The sequence below is a fragment of the Pleurodeles waltl genome, chromosome 3_2, assembly GCF_031143425.1.
Source record: "Pleurodeles waltl isolate 20211129_DDA chromosome 3_2, aPleWal1.hap1.20221129, whole genome shotgun sequence".
Taxonomy (NCBI): domain Eukaryota; kingdom Metazoa; phylum Chordata; class Amphibia; order Caudata; family Salamandridae; genus Pleurodeles; species Pleurodeles waltl.
Genome location: NC_090441.1, coordinates 174,193,923 through 174,216,553, shown reverse-complemented (window position 1 = coordinate 174,216,553; position 22,631 = coordinate 174,193,923). Strand labels below are relative to the sequence as shown.

Below are 22,631 nucleotides of genomic sequence, written 5' to 3'. Positions count from 1 at the left end.
AAGGTTCACCGTCGGAAAACGCCATTACCAATTTGCAGTTCTACCTTTCGGCCTAAAATCAGCGCCAAGAACTTTTTCTAAATGCATGGCGGTGGTAGCCACCCACTTGAGGAAACAGCGAATATTCGTCTACCCCTATCTAGACGATTGGCTCATAAAGGCCTCCAGTTGTCTCGAGGCACAGCAACATTTCGAATGGACTCTACAACTGCTGCAAAAACTTGGTCTTCAAGTCCATCTCCTGAAATCTACAGCAACACCTGTTCAGAGGTTGCATTACTTAGGGGCCATTGTAGATACCAGGCTAGGAAAGGTGTTTCCTTCGGAGGAACGACGGTTATCGATTCTCCAAAAGTGCAAACAACTGCAGGAAAGACCTCAAGCCACTGCAAGAATAATAGCTTCTCTACTGGGCTCGATGGCGTCTTGTATCCATCTGGTTCCCAATGCTCGCCTCCATATGAGACCATTGCAGGAAAATCTGGAGGATCAGTGGTGTCAACTGAGGGACAATTGGGAGAACAAAGTCCTTCTTTCTCCTCACACCCTACAATCCCTCAAGTGGTGGTGTTTACCCAGCAATCTCTTGGTGGGGATTCCGTTCCAACAACGGCCTCCATCTCAAACCATCGTAACAGATGCGTCACTGCTCGGATGGGGAGCGCACATGGAACATCTTCGAGTCCAAGGCGAGTGGTCACAGAGAGAGAGTCTCTATCACATCAACCTGCTGGAACTTCGCGCAGTCCATCTTGCGCTCAAAGCCTTCCTTCCCTCTCTGAGAACGGAAACTCTCCTTCTCCAGACAGACAACGTGGCCACTATGTACTACGTGAACAAACAAGGAGGCACCAGGTCCAGAATTCTATCCAGAGAGGCTCAGACAATCTGGCATTGGCTTCTAGCCAGGAACCTGTCGCTAGTGGCAACTCACCTGCCCGGCATCCAGAATGTTCAAGCGGATGCCCTCAGTCGGGTAATGGACGAGAACCACGAATGGGTACTACACGACGACGTCGTTCATTCCATTTTCGCACTCTGGGGTACCCCCTCTACAGACCTATTTGCAACCACAGAAAACAAAAAATGCCAAAACTTCGCCTCCAGATATTACCATCCAGGGACACTGGGGAATGCCCTGTGGATAAGTTGGTCAGGAGCATTTCTTTACGCCTTTCCACCGCTTCCCCTGATTCCGGCGGTCCTCCAGAAGCTGTCCACTGCTCAGACCAAGATGATCCTAATTGCTCCGGAGGGGCCACGCCAGTGGTGGTTCCCAGACCTTCTTCACCGGTCGCTCAAACCACACATCAGGCTACCATATCGTCCGGACCTTCTCACGAAGTTCAGAGGGCAGATATCTCATCCCAACCCCTCATCGTTGAGTTTGGCAGCATGGCTCCTGAGCTAGTGCAATATGGACACTTGAACCTACCTCAGGACTGTATGGAAATTCTGAAGGAAGCAAAGCGCCCTTCCACACGATCAGCCTATGCAAGCAAGTGGAAGAGATTCTGCATTTGGTGTTTACACAACAACATTGACCCGGTTTCCTGTGGAGAACAATCTATCCTGCCATACTTGTTAAGTTTGGCAAAATCGGGCTTACAGCTGTCGTCAATAAAAGTTCACTTGGCGGCAATAACGGCATACAGAAAGAGTCCTTCACAAACTTCCTTTTTTCGGATTCCGATTATAAAGGATTTCCTAGAAGGTTTAAAGAAGGTTTATCCTCCCATTAGAAAGCCTTCTCCTTCATGGGAACTGAACGTTGTCTTATCACGTCTGATGCTGCCGCCATTCGAGCCGATACATAAGGCATCGCTGCAGCATCTCACATGGAAAGCTGCTTTTCTGGTGGCAATCACTTCAGCGCGTAGGGTCAGCGAAATCCAGGCCCTTTGCGCTCAGGAACCCTACACAGTTTTTCATTCTGCGAAAGTGGTAATGAGAACTCATCCAAAATTTTTACCTAAGGTAGTCTCCGACTTCCATGTGAACCAAACAATTTCATTACCGACTTTCTTTCAGAATCCAGCTACTCCTGCTGAGAGAACTCTGCACTCTCTGGATGTAAAGAGTCTTGAAATTTTACTTGGACAGGACAAAAAGCTTTCGAAAATCACAACAGCTTTTTATTAACTATGGCCCAATCAGAACAGGTTTGGGCACATCTAAACAATCGTTATCCAGGTGGATTGTTTCATGTATAATGTTGTTATCAGTTAGCAAACAAATCCCTTGGTGGTAGGCCAAAAGCCCACTCTACCAGAGGGAAAGCAGCTACTGTAGCCTTGATGAGAAATGTCCCTTTGGCAGAAATATGCAAGGCTGCCACTTGGAGGTCGGTCCATACCTTTACTAAGCATTACTGCCTTGATACAGACGCTAGGGCAGATGCTCAGGTTGGACAGGCTTTGCTCAAGAATTTGTTTGCATGATTCATGTTTTTTCTCAGTATTCTTATATCTACTCCACCGCGGTTATGGGGATGGGCTTGCTACTCTATTCAGTGCTTATGCGAAACATGGAAATCCCCTACGAGAGAAGGAATGGTTTCTTACCTGTAACTCCAGTTCTCTCGTAGGGGTATTTCCATGATAGTCATAAGCAACCCTCCCTCCTCCCCGGTGGAGTTGACATAGAACAGGAATGTTATGGAGGTTGGTACTCCAACAAATGTTTTGTTTTTCTTCATGTCAGGTTAATAGCCTCCAAAAAAGAACTGAGGCAACTGCCTTTTGCTGTGCATGATGGGAAACAGGAAGACTTTACTTTCTTAAAGGCACAGCTCTATTTTCATTCTGTATAATGGCAGCCTATGGGCTACACTGCCCTACATTGTTTTATTCTCATGAAAGGTGTAAATAAAATATGAGAATGTATTTATTTATGTACTTATAGAATAAATAGAGGTTTAAACGTGAATTTACACTACAACTGTTTTTTCTTCTAACAATTTGGCCTGTGTAGCTGTTCACATAGGCTGCACATTGTTATTCTTAAGTGTTTTTCACAGACCTTTTTTGTCAAGGAGCTGATGATTGCACTTAAGAATATACTACACAACAGTGCTCCGGGGTCCCCGCAGGCGCGCGGAACTATTCAGTGCTTATGACTATCATGGAAATACCCCTACGAGAGAACTGGAGTTACAGGTAAGAAACCATTCCTTCCTCGTAATGGCCATCCCTCAATATATATAATATTATATATATATTTTTTTTTTTTAAGTTGACTTTTTTTTTTTTTAGGAACTTGGTTACCATATAATCTAACAAAGCCTCTATCATTATTTCACCTTGTTCCCAACCTCTTGCTCTTGAGCAGAGTCCCTATTGACCCTAATTATGTCTTATACCAATATGAGGTAGAGGCAAAAGGCAGCAAAAATGATGGCATAGATTTATGCATTTTGACCTTAATACTGGACTGGGAACATGTAAGCAGTCTTTAGAGATGGATTGTTCCTTTATGATCTGTTCACAAAATCCAACAAACCATTTCTTACAAGGGCTTATTTCATTCATCCATGACAGACGTGAAATGGACTTTACTGGTTTTTGATTTCCCCCAGCCTCAATACACAACCCCCCCCCCCCCCCCCTCTACCTCCACCCCCAACACCCCTGAAGATTTAGACCGTTCATCCACTTTAGTTACAAATTCTATACTATTCAAGATCCAATTGCACATGCTCATTGGTTTTACCTGAAGTATACAAAAAAATGGGTGGAATGCTAGAATGTTCCCAGACAGTGGTAATTACTTGGAGCTGCATCCAGTCCTTCATTATTTAGCACACCATTCCACCTGAGAATGGACCCAGCCATATACAAATGAATCTCTGCCCTGTTCCAGTAGGAACAGTCCAGCCCGAACTGAAAGGCCTCCTTGCACTGGAGCACAGGCACCCCAAAACTGGTTTTGCCCTAATTAGGGAACTTCACTCTGATGTAGATTGTTTCCAGTTGCACAGAGAAACAATGCCTGGCCTTACTCATCGCACTTAAGGTGTCACACTGAAGTATTTAAAAAAATTAATCTCACTGACCTTGAATTTCTTTTAGGTGTAGAATGACAGGTTTTCTGATGACTACTATAGCTCCTCCAGAGTGACTGTTTCCAGCTTTTGTGACTTTTGCCTGTTACACATCTGGTCATGAAAGTGGCTAATTTGAGCAAATGTAACCTTTCTAATGGAAAAAGGTCTAATTGTTTTTCTTCCTTCTATTTAGCTTTTCAAACCTTGGAAATACATGCTACATGAATGCAATTTTACAGTCCCTCTTTTCGCTGCAGTCATTTGTCAATGACCTGCTCAAGCAGAGAATTCCCTGGAAGAAAATCCCCGTCAATACCCTGATCAGGTATCTTCACTTTTGTGCAGACTCAGTTCTACATAATTTACATTTCATTAAAATTAATGTCAATGTTTTTTTTATTTGCATTAGTTTTCCCTGTTATGCTGTTAATCTGTGGTTAAAGGGTTAACACTTCAGTTTTAAAATAACATTTTATATGCTAGGGTTGTAACCAGTCTGCGTCATTGTTTTGGTCACTTGAGTTGCAGGCAGTACATTTCAGACACCACTATATCGAATAAGTACTAGTACTTTACGTATAAATTGACTCTGTTCACTGTAATTCTGGCTTTTTCCACTATTTGCAAACATTTTAAAGGTGGCGACAGCAGGTAAGTAATTTCACTAGTTATTGAGATACAAACTTTGCTTCCTCTTTTCATGCTTCTCTTTTGGAACTGGAATCCCTGTATGCATTTAAAGCCTTTCTTTTGCTCTTGCATAAGTGACCTCGTGGCAACTGGGTCCGGAGAAAATATTTCATGTATTTACTTAAATACAGGGTTTACTAGATGTGAAAATCCTTTAATGGACAGGGAGATATACTTATGAAGAAGAATCTTGAGTATAAAGATTCTTCCCTTTTTGTAGTTAAAAGGCTGAACATTTCGATCTGGTTTGGACCGTCTCTTAAAATTGTACACTCACCTTTTGGAAAAACCCACCCTATCTCCTATATGAATAAAGCCAGTGCCCCTTGTGGCACCCAAGTCTACCATCAGCCTGTTAACTGCCTCATTGAGTTGCAAAGATCTGCCAGTAAAGCAACAGGGCTTTTTAGAATTATCATTGTATCAGTAAGTTTGTTGTTCATGGCAGTCTCAGTGTGATAGGTGTTTTCTACTATTGATGAAGCCCTTGTATGTAATATCAACAGCTAGTATTGCAGGGGCCTTCTTGATGACGTTATCTTCATTGAAGACCACTTACTTACCCAAGCAAAAGTATGCTTTGTTGCCTAACAATCTCCTCTCAACTGCAATCTTAATGACAGTTTCTTCAGTCTTGAGTTTAAGCCCTATACCATCAATTATCTCAGATGGATTTCTTCAGTTGAAGTGCAAGTGGAATTACCGTAGCAGACTATACAGGAAGCACATGAATCCCCCAGTTGGGTATTGTCAGTCCTGGCTAGTTGGACATCCGCTTTTTCTGAAACAAGGATCATGGAGGAACGCGGGAGAGCCATTGTCCTACTTTGCACCACTACTAGAAGACTACAAAAATGTAATTATTTATTTTTGTTCTAGACATCTGGATTTGTCCTTTTTGCAATAGATGTTGCCCACTAACGAGAGCTTGTCACTTGTGCTGTTGGTATCTTCATTTTGTTTCTAATTGCCTTAAACTGACCCACTTGTAAAAACAGTTGTGTAACTGTATCTTGCACAGTTTCCAAGACTTTAATTATGAATAAGCATTGTGATGAATAAACTTTTCATGCAGCATAGAAGCTGTATTTTGTGTCACATCTCTAGTGAATCATATCCTCTCTTAACAACTGTGACTCTTAATGTATAACTTCTGATGTCCTCTCAAACTTTAGATGTAAAGGAAGTCCTTGGGGCACTACCTTGACAAAACAGAAGACCAGCTGCTGTCAAGCAGTAGAGATAGCTGTGTAGGTTTTACTGATTCCAAACTGTTTATCGCCGAGTCCATTATGTCATGTGTACATGTTCACATGTTTGTAGTGTGACCCCCTTTTTCCGGTGGTCACCCTAGTTGTTAATTACTGAGCTGCTGGTATTGTTGACCTTTTAACACTTGGACACGGTTATCCAGTGCCCATTGAATATTCTCAGACCACCAAAACATGTCAAGGTCTGCTTAGAACCCAATTGACACGTGTAACTTGTAAGGCCATAGTATATTATGCAGAAATACACCCATAGCATTGAAAGTGAAATGCTACTTGTGGGTGGAACAGGTGTTGCAGTCAACAACAGTGGCAGTGAAAAATAGAGCTTCAGGCCTACTCTGTGTAGCCTGACCGCAGCAGCTTCATACCTTCTGCCCAGACCTGCCAATCACCCTTCTGATCGTTAGGAAAATCTGATTGTAAATATTAGAAAAGACACCCCAAAGTATATATTTCTGCCTACAAGGTGGGTGGCATAATACTTGATCAGAAAATGGCATAAGATAGTATTTTTGTCCAGTGACTAGGTCCAAAACGACATTACTGGTTGGGCAGTTACTCTTACTTTTGAGTCTGTAATTGTTTATCTCTATCATTTATTTAAAATCCAGTCTAAAGGTAGTTAATTTTTTTTATTTTTCAATAATTGAAATGTACCTCCTTAGATTTCACTTGTGCTGTGGTTGCAAAGTCTTTTTACAAAAAAAGAAGAATCTTTAAAGGGGACCAATATCCCACCCCCTTACTTACCTGAACTTTCTGTTGGTTTTTTCAAATTTCGCTTGAATTTACTTGCTTTTTATTGGCTAACAGGTCTCTTCTGCTCTTCTGTTCTGCTTTTGCTGTCGCATGGAGTGTGGCTGAAGTGCACCTTCCGTTTCTTTGGATGATTGGTTACTTGTTAGTGTTTATGCTCCAAGATGACCTTGAACACAAATCAATTTGTTGAAATGTATAAACATGTCTGCCATCTTGCAATGGCACATCAAGCGTAGATGTAAAGCAAGCAGTGAGTGAGCTCATTATGGTGTTTTTATTACTTGATTAAATGTTGGATGGCATGTAGTGCTGAAGAGTCTTGGGTCCGGAAGGTTGTAAGTTGGTTTTTGCTCAAGTTTCGGAGGTATTGTGGTTTCTCATCATGTTTGCAATACGCATGATCTTCAACTCCATGTTTAGATTTCCTTCCGCTGTGTGGTCATGTTTTCTTGGAGCTCTTGTCCGAGACAGTCATAGGTCTCTTCGGTTCAGGAGAACCTCTCTGAACTTGTATTGTTTTTGATCACGCTTTTTTTGTTCCCTTGCGTTCTGGGATCGATATATTGCTATATAAGTGAATTTTTCGATCGAGGCCCTTAGGGTGGCCATTTTCTCTACTCTACATCTTAGAAATGGAACAGCATCTGTTCCATTTGTCTAACGTTCTCCGTCTGTCACTCCAAATTCCCTCTGACCAGGCCCCATCTGGTCTGTTACCTCTGCCTGTCGCAAAATTGAAATGAAGGCTCTGAGGCCTGTCAGTAGTTATGGTCAAAGAAGACTTTGTGACACAGAGCTTGTTGCAGAGAAAAGCAGAGGCAAGAATTGGAGGAAACACCTGACATTTTCAATATCCAAGACCTCATGTCTGACACTGAGCAGGAGATTCAAGAGGCATCAGATGTTGGAGGCATTTTCGGTTCAAGATTCAGATTCGGAGGCCGAAATAACTCCGGAAACGCAGCAGATACCTCCGGATCAACATGCAGTGAGTAAACAAACCCCTGCTCCACCCAAAAGACTAACTTCAGAAGCGAAGGTAATCGTGCCGCCTCTGCTTTCTGGCCATGGCAGGCATCAAAGCAGTCTCAGATGCCCCGCCCTCGGGCTTGGCTCCGAAACATAAATCAAAAAGCACTGCTTCCATCCATAGCTGTGTCGCTTAAACACCAAAACCCTCAACATCACATTCATTGTCCACTACTTCGGTACCAAAAGCTCCAATCCAGACAGTCTCAACTACACGTCCCACCAGATACTGGAAGAGAACTGGTTAAGACTTCTGGTTCCACTCCTAAGCGACAATTCACTTTCGAGGAGTCTTTAGACACACCTGAGCCTCCAGTTAAACAGAAAAAAGTGGACAAGGAATTAGAGGAGATTCAAACACCTCTTTCCACCAATTACTCCTCCACCATGCGCAAACTTTTGCCACAACACACTGCAGGGGACCCATTAGCTATCTCAGGGGTCACGCTCATCTCACAATATTCAGTACCCTGGTAATGACACATCACATTTGCCTGAGGACATAGACACATGGTCTCAGTAGGACACCTTCACCAATACTGATGTAGAGATCTACCAAGTTAGACCTTCACGACCTGAGGACACTACATCTTTTTCAGGAGTTAGTGGGGAGGGCTGCTACATATCACCAGGTTTTCCTCCTCAAAGATCCTATAGAGGATGATTTCTTATTTAAAACACTAACTGCCTCTCATAGATCTACACTATCTCCCTATGCTTAAGAGAATGCGCAGACATGCAGATGTTTTTCAGGATCTATCTTGATTTTTACTCCAAGAATTGGGGGGAAAAAAAATTACAAGGCTTCTCCCTCAGATCCAACATACATTAAGAGTCAGATTCCAGCACACTTTGGTTGGCTCCGGTGCTAAGAGAGCCAGCTCACAAAGTTCTTAGGATGCACCACCTCCTGACAAGGAGAGTAACATCTGGTAAGTGTGTTGCTGCTCAAGTGGCGAATCATTGACTTATTGCCAATACGCATGGACTGCTAACTACATACGATGCATTAGAGTTGGCTGATACAGCAGCCAGAGTTATTAATATCAGTATTTTTTACTACACATGGCTGTGTATTTCTGGGTTTAAACAAGAGGTGCAGCAGATAATCCTAAATGTCCCATTAGACAAAAAAGGTGAAAAATGTCAGACATGGCTAAGTCTATGGGAGAGCTTCAGCTTCCTTCCTCTTGTGGTACTTCTAGCAAAATTCAATATAAACCACCCTGTAAACCTGCAGCAGGTGAGACCTCTTCCACATATAAGTCAATCACATGCATCCTCCAAAGGATTTTACAGAGGATCCTATAGGGTTAACTGTTAGAGGTATAGGTAAAACATCTTATCGAGCATCTGCCACTGCTGCCAAACAGGGACTCTACAGCTTCCCACCAATTACTTAACACCTGTGGGAGAGCGCCTTCAGTTCTTCTTACAAAATTGGCAACAAATTAAAACAGATCAATGGGTGTTGGATATTATCCAACATGGTTGTTGCCTGGAGCTCAGTTCGACATCTCCAAACATACCACCTCATTGCCACACTTTCACTGGATCGCATAGTTCCTCTCCAACAAGAGATCGTCTTTGCTTCTCAAACGGCCAATAGAACCAGTTCCTACTCAATAACAGAAATAAATCGAAATGGAGTGTACTCCCTTTCCTTTCTCATAGTAAAAAAGGACGGCTCACTAAGACCCCTCCTAGATCTCAGACCCCTAAACCATTGCATCTTATCAGAACATTATCATATGGTCACCCTACAGGATTTGCTACCTCAGATGGAACAAAGCGACTGTCGGCCATAGATCTAAAGAATGCCTACTTCCATATTCCTATACACCCAGCGCATCACAAATATCTCAGTTGTCATTCAAGGGCAACATTATCAGTTCAAGTTGCTTCCATTCGGGGTCACCACAGTAGTGTTTACAAAATGCCTGGCGGTAGTAACAGCTCACCTACATAGACAAGATTCATGTGTATCCATACCTACTGGCTGATCAAAGTCACCTTTCTTCACCAATGTCTTAACCACATTTAAGCCACAATAGACCTGCTTCACCAGTTAGGATTCACAATCAATTTTCAGAAGTCCCACCTCACCCCGCTGCAGGTTCAGCCTTACCTTGGGGTTATAAATACACAGCTGGGAGCAGCTTATCCAAAAGCAGCGAGGATACAAAACTTTCAAACGTGGCTTCTTCACTTTCACTCCAATCAACAGGTCACGGTGTGATCAATCATGAAACTTCTTGTAGTGATGGCATCTTGCATTGCAATCATGCCACATTCACATCTTCATGTATCAGTTGCAAGAATGCCTGACACGCCAATGGTCTTAAGCACAGGGTAATTTGGAGTATCTAGTTTTGGCAGACAACCTCACCTTTTGCTCTGCAGTGGTAAAACAAAGCCAGTTTTTCCACAGGGTGCCACTTATAGACCCTGTTCCACTAGTCCTTCTGACAACACTTATGGGATGGGGTGCTCATCTCCAGAACCTTACAATGCAGGCTGTTATGGATCATGTGCACAGACTTTTACACATCAATTATTTGGAGCTGCTTACAGTTCATCTAGCACTCAAAGCCTGTGTCACACATCTCACAAAACAGTCCTAATCCGCAGAGACAACATGACAACCATGTTTTATCTACAGAAGCAGGTGGGGACACACTCACTACAGTTGTCTCGCCTTGCACAGCCAATTTGGCACTAGCGCATTTGTCACAACATTTACCTGTTAGCAGAAGACTTACCAGGGTCACAAACTTTTACTGACCTGAGCAGGACGCCACAACAAGCCTATTAATGGAACTCCAACCCAGAGTCCTCCAACCCTACTTCAAAAAATGGGGTGTTCCGGACATAGATCTATTTGCAACAAAAACACGAAATGCCCAAACTTCGCCTCCAGGTTTCCACACCCTCAGTCCAAGGGCAATTCTCTGTGGATGAACTGGTCAGGGATATTTGCCTATGCTTTTCCACATCTCCTTCTTCCATATGTGGTTCGGAAACTGTGGCAAACCTCTCAATAATACTAGTGGTACCCACATGGGTGAAACCATCATGGTTCACCACGCTACTGGATCTATCCGTAGTACCACACAAAAAGCTTCCCCTAGACCCAGACCTTCTCACTCAGAACAAAGGCTAAATCAGACCCCAAGGACTTGAATCGTGCGGTTTGGCTCCTGAAGGCATAGAATTTGAGTTTTTAATTTTACCTCAGGAATGTATGGACACTCTTACGGAAGCACACAAACCAACCACCAAACCATGCTATGCAGCAAAGTGGAAGTGTTTTGTTCACGTTTGGATTTCTTAAAACAGGGACCCTTTCCATGTGTCTACACAAAATATTTTGTACGTTCTTCATTTGCAAAAAGCAAATTTAGCATATACCTCGATCTGCTTACATTTTAGCAGCCACAGCTGCTTAATTTACAGAACAGACAGCATTCTGCTCTTTAGAATCCCTGTCATAAAGGATTGTATGGAGGGTCTAAAAAGGGTAACTCCACCAAGGTTACCTCCAGTTCCTTCTTGGAACCTGAATATAGACTTATGGGACAACCCTTTGAACCAGTGCACTCATGTCAGTCACCTCCCTGAGGCATGTAAGTGAGCTCCAGGCATTAATATTACAAGAACTTTTTTTCCCCTCCATTTGCATATGGATAAAGTGGTTCTTCGAACTAACAAACTTCTTAACAAACGTATTCTCAATTTCATATCAAACTATTGAATTGCCAGTTTTACTTTTTTACCACAACCTGATTCAGTTGCTGAGGGCCACACGTTCGACGTGAAGAGTGCTTATGTTCTATATTGATAGAACTAAAACATTTAGAAAGACCAAACAACTTAGTTGCTTTTTCTCCACCACATAAAGGTAACCCCATACCTAAATCTAGTATAGCAAGAAGGATTGTTGAATGCATTCAAACTTGCTATGCAAAAGGCCACTACCTTTTACCCCCAGAGCAGTGGTTCCCAACCTCTTGACTTCTGTGGACCTCCACGTTCTCAGTACTGGAATCTGGGGACCGCTCCGAATCATTATTGGAATCTAGGGGACCCCCTCCCCAAGTGAGTCATTACTGAAAGCCGGGGTCCTTATCTGTTAATATTAAATTTTCTAAGGAGCTGTGGACCCCCTGGGAAGGCTTCACGGACCTCCAGGGGTCGCCAGACCACAGGTTGGGTACCACTGCCCTAGTGTACTTTCAAAACACAGGAACAGTGCATGTATGTCATTTCTAGGTGACATACCTATAACTGACATTTGACATTGTAAGGCCACACACTTTCACTAAACATTGTGTTGGTGTTTTAGCACGCTGTCAAGCCAGTATAGGACAGGCAGTGCTGCACACTCCATTTCAGAATACTGTAGCAGCCACAGGTTAGCCACCACTTTTGAGGGAGTACTTTACAATCTGCAAAGCATGTATCTACAGCCACACATGCCATCAAACGAAAAATGTTACCCATTAAGCATCTATTTGTGGCTTGTAGTGCTGTAGATTTACATGCACCCACTCAACTCCTCGGTCACTTGCGGCCGTTACAGTAGTTAAATACACATTATAACGCTTGGTCATTTTATTTACTTACCTTTGCATTACACTCAATTCATCACTGCCTGCGGGGAAACAATTGAAACATGGAGCAGACGATCATGTGCATTGTAAGCAAGAGGAGCCACTATGCCTCGTGGCTTGAGCAACTTTTCGAACAAAAACAACTTGCAATCCTCCGGGCCCAACACTAGATGGTTGAAGTATGCAGAGCATGTGAATCTACAGCACTACATGCCACAAACAGATGCTTACTGGGTAGGTAACATTTTCCCTGTGATGAGTAACAGTTGTAAATAAATGTTTTTTTCTTAAATTACCACTCAGTCATTTTTAAAGAAGTAATTTGTATAATTGGAGGACATTTTATTTCAGGTTATTCTGTGCAAGTGCAGTTAACTTGCAGGTACTAGGGTCATGACTTGAATGGTGCAGTGGCACCACGGCCAGAAGTTGTCAGAACTCTAAACTTCAGATATTGCTATATTTTACTACTAAACAAGTGCAGTTACTTTGCAGCCATTAAGGTCATGATTTGAACGGTGCAGCAGATGCAGTGGCACTGACATAGGGTGTCAGAACCCTTCTAAACTGATTATTGCTAAAATTCTAAAAAGCGCAGTTATCTAGCAGGCACTAGGGGTTGTGATTTCAGTGGGGCAGCAGGTGCAGTGGCACCGGGAACAAAAGCTGTAGGCACACCACTAAACAGTGCTATATTTTACAACTAAACTGGCAGTTAGAAGTGAAGTTATCTTGCAGGCCCTATGGTCAAGATTTGAATGGTGCAGCATGTGCACTGGCACCAGGGACATAATTTGTCATAACTCCTAAACACCAAACACGGCTGTTACAACTACAGTTATCTTGCTTTCACCAGGGTGATAATTAGAATGGTGAAGCAGGTGCTGCGGCACCATGGCCAAAATCTCTAGGAACCCCACTTAACGCACAATACTAAATTCTACTTCTAAACAGGCAGTCACAAGTGTAGTTACCTTGCAGGCACTAGGGTCATGATTTGAATGGTGCAGCAGGTGCAGTTGTAAATACGATTGTTTCTTAAATTACCACTCAGTCATTTTTAAAGGAAAGTAATTTGTATAATTGGACCACATTTTATTTTGAATTATTCTTTCAGTAACATATTAACAGGCAGTCACAAGTGCATTCACTTTGCAGGTACTAGGGTCATGATTTGAATGCAAGTGCAGTAGCACCGGGGACAACGTTGTCATAGCTACTCTAGACACCAAATATTGCTATATTTTACTACCAAACGGGCAGACACAATTGGGGTTACCTTGCAGTTAAAAGGGGTGTGATTTGAATGGTGCAGTGGCATTTTGCTAACTACACATTACTATGCACTAATACAATGCCATATTAAATAAGGTACAAATTACATGTTTGGAACCCTAGGATATTCAACTTGCATCACAACAAACAGCTAATAATTTATCTGATGTAACACACATTATAACTGTTTCTAATATTTATAATCCAGTTAGTAAAATAGAATGCAAAAAAAAAAAAAAAAAAAATCTATTGACTGTCAATGCTTGTTAGTTACCTTTGCCCTGCCTGAAGATGCTCGAGGCTAATTTGCATTCAGTGCTGGAGGGTAATTTGCATTCACTGCTCAGCCTGTGCTTGGCCTGAATTGGATGATGCAAAAACTGCTCCTAAAGCAGAGGCAGTGGCCTGGTAGTGAAGTGTTTTGTTTCCGTGCAGGAAGACTAGTTGGATTGGGTCCAGGAACTTAACTTCAATCTCCAACCCACCACAGTTAGCCCCATTCCAATCCACCGCAATCAGCCCCACTTCATCCCAAAACAATCTTGCCTCACTCAGATCTGCCCGACTTCAATCCAAAACAGTCTTCCCCTGCACCCCCCCCTCCAGCCCTTCCACCCCCCCTGCTCGGCCTCCCCTGATCCAGCCACCCTCTCAATTTCCACAGCAGTCGGCTCCGTTCTCTCCCCCCCCCCCTGTCCATCACACTCAACTCCACCTGTTACTGAGGTTTTTCGACTGAGGTGCACTGGGTTCCTGCTAAGCAGATCCCCAGTGCTATTTCCCTAATATGAGAGAGATTGTGTACAATTGGCACACTCTTATCTGTGTAAGACCCTAGTAAATTGTACCCCTGGTACCTAGGGCCTTGGTTCTAGAGGTCCACAAAGGCTGCAGCATGTATTATCACCATTGTAAGTGCATACCTGCACAAGCATATCTGCCACTGCGATATCTAGCTTGATTACTAGATATCACAAGTGAACAGGGACTCCATCTAAAGGTAGGGCTTGGAAACCCATCATTATGAGCTACCAAGCTACATAATGGCTCCCCTGAAACCTATGATGTGTGGTATTAAAGGCTTTGACCTAATGAATCCAGACTGATGCCAGTCTTGAATTTATTACTTTTACCACTTAGTGCGATGGCAGACTGGTATTGAACAGCCGGCCACCACAGACATGTTTCTGACTCCCTGGAGGTGAAAGTCTGTGCTCTGAGGCCAAAAACAATGCCTGCTCCAGAGGAAGGTGTAAACAACTCCTCCAGCAGGATGGCTAGTTAATCTGCATGCCTGGGACTTAAAAGGACCCTGCCAGCTTTAGTGTGCTAGTCTGGCTTCCCCTAGACCTAGGAGTTGCCACTGCCTGCCCTGAGGCCCATTTGGCACCAGGCAGGGGGGAAATTAGCTATGCAGGTAGATGTTGCGCTACCGGGCAAGTCACACCCTTAAGGTGGGTAGCCTGTGGTGCTCCACGGAAGAAGGGTTCTACCATTTTATTTTTGGTGGAACTACCTTCACCAAGCTGTAAACATCTCCCTTTGAGCCTGCAGGGAAGTGGCTTCTCCACTCCCCGCGGGGGGGGGGGCTCCTGGACTTGTCCCTTAGCCCCCCTCTGCAGTCTTTATTTTTTGGTGGTCCCCTCTACTCCCGGTGTGCGCAAGGCACCTGACCCATCCAGCACCTTTGCACCCAGATGCCCCAGAGCAGTAACTGTACTTGATCCAAAGAAAGTCTTTACTGCATAAAGGTGCATTTGAGTGAACTTGTTACTTGCAAAAATCTATACACTGCTACAGTGCTTAACTTCTGTGAAGTTTTCTATAAAAAGGTGTGTACATTATGTATATATATTTTTTTCTTTCTAAACATTGGTCTCCAGTTTCTTCTTGTCATTTATCGACTATGTTCATCAAATGCTTAGCATTACTCTCTGATGGGCGTAAACTGCTCGCCCACTGTACCACAAGAGAGCATTTGGGATTAATATTTTTAACCTTTTGTAAACAAATGAGTCACCTGCATAGTGTCCCCTTACACTGGTACACTACATGGATAGCCAGCTTCCTTCAGCCCCATCCCAGCCACCCTATTCCAGTCCACCCCAGTCTTATCACTCCAATTCAGTGCACCCACTCCAGTCCACCTGCTCCATCCTGTCCACCCCACTCTGTCAACCCACCAGACTACCTCAATCCACGCCACCCTATTCCACCCCACACCACTACACTCTTCGACTCTATGCCACTGGTCCACTGAACTGGACTCCTACTCAACTACTCACACAAATTCACTCTACAACACTACTCCCTGACTCGAGTGTATGACCCTCCATGCCACTAACTTCTAGTCATGCTGAACACCAAGCACACTGGTGTACTACATGGCAAAAACACATTGCCAGGCCAATAGCTCTTCAATAGGAGAGACTAAAGATTGTTCTTTTTAAAAATAAAAAATACAAGAATGATCTTTTGGGGGGAGAAAGTGGTGCCCATTCCCACTCTGGATGCCCCAGAGCAGATTAAGTTGGGACAGTGCAGGGAGCCATTCCCTCGCTGTCAAGCCATCTCACCGTCCAGCTGTCACGGTTATCAGCCAGCCATATTATGTATATGAACCCACAGAATTATACTCTTCAGTTAATGGCCATGCTATCATGATTTCAGCACTGTAGTACTGTTCTGCTGTTGGATCACCAAATAACGGTTTGATGTAATCCCATTGTTAAATGTATCAAAACCACTGATATTAACTCCAAGCTTGCCCTTATTAATTTGTTTTTCAAAATAAAAAGAAAGTGTAATCTGATTATGTTGGCTTCCCATGTGTTTAACATGTACTTAAGGCGGTTTTCTTTCCTTAGACGATTTGCATTTCTGCTGTCCAAGAAAGACATCTGTAGTTCTGAGCAAAAGAAAGATTTACTCAAGAGAGTGAAAGGAGCTATTTCTGCCACAGCTGAACGTTTTTCAGGTTACATGCAGAATGTAAGTTCTAAACTTGCTTGTCAAGTCTAGTTTGTGTGACCATGAGAATGTGATGACCTGAATCTTTCCTTTTCTACGTTTGATCTTTGCTCATTTTCAACCGGTTTCAAATGTGGTTCAGTGATGCATGCCTAGAATTCATGGGCTGCTATTTTTTGATGGCAATATTGTGTCTTAGAAGTTGGTAATTTTGAATATGGTTTTGGGAGTGCTGGGTTTCTGATTTAATGTGCTTGCCTCTTGTAACCCCGCAGAGCAATACTTATGCAGTGGGTGAATTTAACAGGAGTGACACTGCTTCTGTTTAGGTGTGCCCATGTCCTCTTCCATATGTGAGCATGAAACAATTTGCAGGCTCTGATTTGACCTACTGCAGTTAAACTCATATTTACGTTAGAAAAGCCACACGCCATTGCTTATGTGCCATGAAAGCTTAAATTGCTCTTGAAAAACAAGTCTTTTATAGTACATTTTTGTAATTGAGACTTGGTTTGTGCAAAAATGTTTCTACAGAGAACTATGCATACTAAATACAAACTGATTGGCTGAAAATTGCTTGACTGTGTGCCACTGTAAAAATAGCCTGCTTTCTGATATCCTTGTCATCCTTGTATTATATGCTTAGTGTTCAACTGCAGAGCTCCTAGTAGTAGTCGAGACCCACTAGGGTTTTTTTTTCTTTAAGTATGACAAATTTTCAGTGCAAAACACAGATTTGAGAAGTCAGTTATTTAGCACTTTGTGGCAAAGCGTTCTGTTTAGGTTCCTGAAAAGAGATTGCATGGGATAGCACGTGAAAAGGAAAAAAAACAATTGCAGGAATAACTTCTCTCATATCACATTGGTAAAAGTTGCCGAACTGCTAATGGTAGCATGGAAGACCTGAAATAGTTTACAAAAAAATAAAAATCCAGACTGGTCAGCATCGATGCCTGCCTTTCATGTTGCACCTGTCCCTTATTACAATGCTGTGGCTACAACTGAATTGTCGATGCTGGATGATGCACAGGCAAATCACACCTGTTGTGAATTATTAATGCTGCTGTTGTTTGCGGCATTAAGCAGTCTGGTTTGAATGTGATATGTTGGCAAAATGGAAGTTCTCTGTTCCAGGCTGACTTAGATGTTGTTTTTGAGATCCTTGTACCCCCGGTGCCCCCCCCTTTTCAATAACCCCATGCATTCCAGTGACTGCCTGTTAGTGAGAAGGGTGAGCGTCTGCCTCTGTGTGCTAGTAGATGCGTGACTCCCTCTTACTGAGGATGATTGGCCGGTGGGTTGGTGGATGGATGTACGGGGGCATGCGCAAGTGTAATTCTTTTAGTTTTTTTAAATGTATTTATTGGAGGGGTGTCTTGCGTCTCTTGAGCATGTGATTTGTTGGTATGGATGTTTGGAAGGTGTGCATGCCTGTGTCTGCTAGGCAGGTGATTCTTGAGTTTGGTATCATGAGAACATGCATGGTCAAGATTTCCATGCCTTCAACTAGAGGGTCAGTTGGATAGAACTAAATTACTTTCAAGCTGTACCGACTTTGGTATGCATAGGGACACCCTGTGGAGAATAGGTTAGGAGGGCGTTATCAGAGTTAGCTGCCTAGATAGGCGACACTACTGTCAACAGAGCTGAATAAATCTTCGAAAAAAAAACACTGTTGGTCTCCTGTTATTTTTGTTCCAGTCTGCACAGACTGCCTTTATTGTAACCATAGTTGATAAATCTAACAGTTCTGCCACAGTAGGGTTAGATGCCTTAGATTTTATTTTACAATCTTTGAAATGCTATTCTTTTTATTTTATTTTTTAGTTTTACTGATTACATTTTGAAAGGAAACAAAGGCACATATCCAAAAACATTGAAAGGAGAGGAACTTGCCGACCCCGTGCTCCCATCGGTAAATCTTGTCAATGCAGTTTAGTACTGTGGACATTCAGTGTCTGTAAACTTTGCCTCCGTAGGCCCTCCAGTGCCTTTAGAGTACTCTGTGGGCTCTTATCTCCCCCTCCATTTCTGGTGTTGTCCATCTGGGGTTCCAGTGGGTTACCCTACCCCCCAACAGCCCCATATTTTTTAATACTTTTCCTTGTCTCTACCCCTGTAGACTTCCCTTTACAAGATGCTACATCTGTCCCATACCTTCTTGCCGTTTGTTGTATCCCGGTGGTGTCCCTGATCCCCCATTTCCTGGCTATATCCCTTTTAGCCACCATAAGACAAAGATTAATCAATAGCTTTTCATATCTCGTATGATCAGTTTGACCCCCATATTACCAGGTGTGCCGTTTCAGAATGTTCCCTGTGGCACCATCCAAGGCCTGTCTCACTTCCCTCAAACTCTACAATCCTAGGGCAGCTCCATAGGGTGTGATACAGTGCCAGTGTCCCTGCATCCCTGTAAACAGTCTGTAGTCACTGCCCTCCCTATTTTATGCAGCAAGGATAATCTGTAGTATGCACAGTGCAGTATTTTAAATTGTATTAGTTTAAACGATGCAGGAAAATCGTTCCCAGCTCCACTAGGAACATAAGTGTCTCCACCCAGTCTGCTCCTCCAGTTCACCACAGTCCCTTCCCTACCTCTCCTTTAATGTGTTTAGTGAGGGGTGCATATTTCTCATTATCGTGCCACATGAGACATTAGTTTCTCTCGTATTGCGCCTTATAAGAGTCTTAGTTCTAGGGGTGCAGCTTCCTGTGTCATCGACTCTGCAGGGATTCTGAGGCGTAAAGCAGGTCTCAGCCAGGCATATTGCAGCCATTGTGTATCTGACATTTGGTATTCTTTTTTTCTGGTATGAGAATGGCACCCACCCATACGTGTCCCACACTTCAGCATGACCTCTCAGCCCCAGAACTCACACAAAGATGTCCGCTTGGGCAGTCGTGTGCCCTCCCAGAGAGGTGTTTTCGGGGTTAGGCGATTAACCCCCATTTCTCTGGTGAGCTTCCGCCATATCTGGATGACCTTGGCTGATGCCAGGCAGAATGCGGGTGCCAGTTTCCCCCATACAGCCAATATAGATAGCTATTTTTATGGATGGATTCCCTGTCTAACCAGAATGCTGGGGTCCTCCCATGGGGCAATGGCCCAGTGGTTGACTATGCTCAGTTGTGCTGCTTCATAGTATTTCTGAGTATTTGGAAGGGTGATGACACCCATCTTATTTGGACCGCTACAGTGTACGAAGGGCTGCTCTAGGCCCTTTGCTACCTAATGAGTGTTCAGATTAGGGTGTCCATTCTGGTGAACGAGTCTGAAATAGGATAAGGGGGATTCTGGAGGGCATAAAGGAAGTCGGGGAGAGCCACCATCTTAAATAATGCAGCTCTTCCCATCATAGAGACCGGGAGAGACTGCCAGATGTAAAGCACGTACAGAGATTCATTCCCCTTTGCTGCTGGTCGGCCATCCCCATCCCTATCCTGATCCAATTGGCCGTGCATTCAATCGCCTGCGCGAAAAGCATCGGCGACAGAAGGCAGCGCGGTCTAGTCCCCCTGTGTAATCAAAATTCTTGAGAGGTATCTGTTGGCCTTCACTTTTGCAATGGGGCTGTCATAGAAGCCTAATCCACCTCCTGAATTTCGGGTCAAAGCCCATTTTTACCCAGACTCCAAACATATACAGGGAGTGCAGAATTAATTGGCAAGTTGTATTTTTGAGGATTAATTTTATTATTGAACAACAACCATGTTCTCAATGAACCCAAAAAACTCATTAATATCAAAGCTGAATATTTTTGGAAGTAGTTTTTAGTTTGTTTTTAGTTTTAGCTATGTTAGGGGGATATCTGTGTGTGCAGGTGACTATTACTGTGCATAATTATTAGGCAACTTAACAAACAAAAAAATATATACCCATTTCAATTATTTATTATTACCAGTGAAACCAATATAACATCTCAACATTCACAAATATAAATTTCTGACATTCAAAAACAAAACAAAAACAAATCAGTGACCAATATAGCCACCTTTCTTTGCAAGGACACTCAAAAGCCTGCCATCCATGGATTCTGTCAGTGTTTTGATCTGTTCGCCATCAACATTGCGTGCAGCAGCAACCACAGCCTCCCAGACACTGTTCAGAGAGGTGTACTGTTTTCCCTCCTTGTAAATCTCACATTTGATGATGGACCACAGGTTCTCAATGGGGTTCAGATCAGGTGAACAAGGCCGCCATGTCATTAGATTTCCTTCTTTTATACCCTTTCTTGCCAGCCACGCTGTGGAGTACTTGGACGCGTGTGATGGAGCATTGTCCTGCATGAAAACCATGTTTTTCTTGAAGGATGCAGACTTCTTCCTGTACCACTGCTTGAAGAAGGTGTCTTCCAGGAACTGGCAGTAGGACTGGGAGTTGAGCTTGACTCCATCCTCAACCCGAAAAGGCCCCACAAGCTCATCTTTGATACCAGCCCAAACCAGTACTCCACCTCCACCTTGCTGGCGTCTGAGTCGGACTGGAGCTCTCTGCCCTTTACCAATCCAGCCACGGGCCCATCAAGACTCACTCTCATTTCATCAGTCCATAAAACCTTAGAAAAATCAGTCGAGATTTATTGGCCCAGTCTTGACGTTTCAGCTTGTGTGTCTTGTTCAGTGGTGGTCGTCTTTCAGCCTTTCTTACCTTGGCCATGTCTGAGTATTGCACACCTTGTGCTTTTGGGCACTCCAGTGATGTTGCAGCTCTGAAATATGGCCAAACTGGTGGCAAGTGGCATCGTGGCAGCTGCACGCTTGACTTTTCTCAGTTCATGGGCAGTTATTTTGCGCCTTGGTTTTTCCACACGCTTCTTGCGACCCTGTTGACTATTTTGAATGAAACGCTTGATTGTTCGATGATCACGCTTCAGAAGCTTTGCAATTTTAAGAGTGCTGCATCCCTCTGCAAGATATCTCACTATTTTTGACTTTTCTGAGCCTGTCAAGTCCTTCTTTTGACCCATTTTGCCAAAGGAAAGGAAGTTGCTTAATAATTATGCACACCTGATATAGGGTGTTTGTAGGAAGTTGGCTCTGTATGTGCTATTTCAAAGTAAGGAATAGCATGCACAGAGTCCAAGGGTTCCCCTTAGAGGTAAGATAGTGGCAAAAAGAGATAATACTAATGCTCTATTTTGTGGTAGTGTGGTCGAGCAGTAGGCTTATCCAAGGAGTAGTGTTAAGCATTTGTTGTACATACACCTAGACAATAAATGAGGTACACACACTCAGAGACAAATCCAGCCAATAGGTTTTTATATAGAAAAATATCTTTTCTTAGTTTATTTTAAGAACCACAGGTTCAAATTCTACATGTAATCTCATTCGAAAGGTATTGCAGGTAAGTACTTTAGGAACTTCAAATCATAAAAATTGCATGTATACTTTACAAGTTATTGACAAATAGCTGTTTTAAAAGTGGACACTTAGTGCAATTTTCACAGTTCCTGGGGGAGGTAAGTTTTTGTTAGTTTTACCAGGTAAGTAAGACACTTACAGGGTTCAGTTCTTGGTCCAAGGTAGCCCACCGTTGGGGGTTCAGAGCAACCCCAAAGTCACCACACCAGCAGCTCAGGGCCGGTCAGGTGCAGAGTTCAAAGTGGTGCCCAAAACACATAGGCTAGAATGGAGAGTAGGGGGTGCCCCGGTTCCGGTCTGCTTGCAGGTAAGTACCCGCGTCTTCGGAGGGCAGACCAGGGGGGTTTTGTAGGGCACCGGGGGGGACACAAGTCCACACAGAAATTTCACCCTCAGCAGCGCGGGGGCGGCCGGGTGCAGTGTAGGAACAGGCGTCGGGTTCGCAATGTTAGTCTATGAGAGATCTCGGGATCTCTTCAGCGCTGCAGGCAGGCAAGGGGGGGATTCCTCGGGGAAACCTCCACTTGGGTAAGGGAGAGGGACTCCTGGGGGTCACTTCTCCAGTGAAAGTCCGGTCCTTCAGGTCCTGGGGGCTGCGGGTGCAGGGTCTCTCCC

The 22,631-nt window shown here is 43.6% G+C and overlaps 1 protein-coding gene across 4 annotated transcripts in view; it reads left to right on the top strand.

Annotated features, from left to right (window-relative positions):
- USP37 (ubiquitin specific peptidase 37) overlaps positions 1 to 22,631 on the top strand; it is a 328,025-nt gene that overhangs the window by 59,829 nt on the left and 245,565 nt on the right. For all 4 annotated transcript variants that reach the window (XM_069227105.1, XM_069227104.1, XM_069227107.1 and 1 more), the window contains 2 exons: positions 4,239 to 4,370; positions 16,550 to 16,673. In XM_069227105.1, coding sequence (XP_069083206.1) covers positions 4,239 to 4,370; positions 16,550 to 16,673 — 256 coding nt within the window. The remainder of the gene's footprint in view (positions 1 to 4,238; positions 4,371 to 16,549; positions 16,674 to 22,631) is intronic.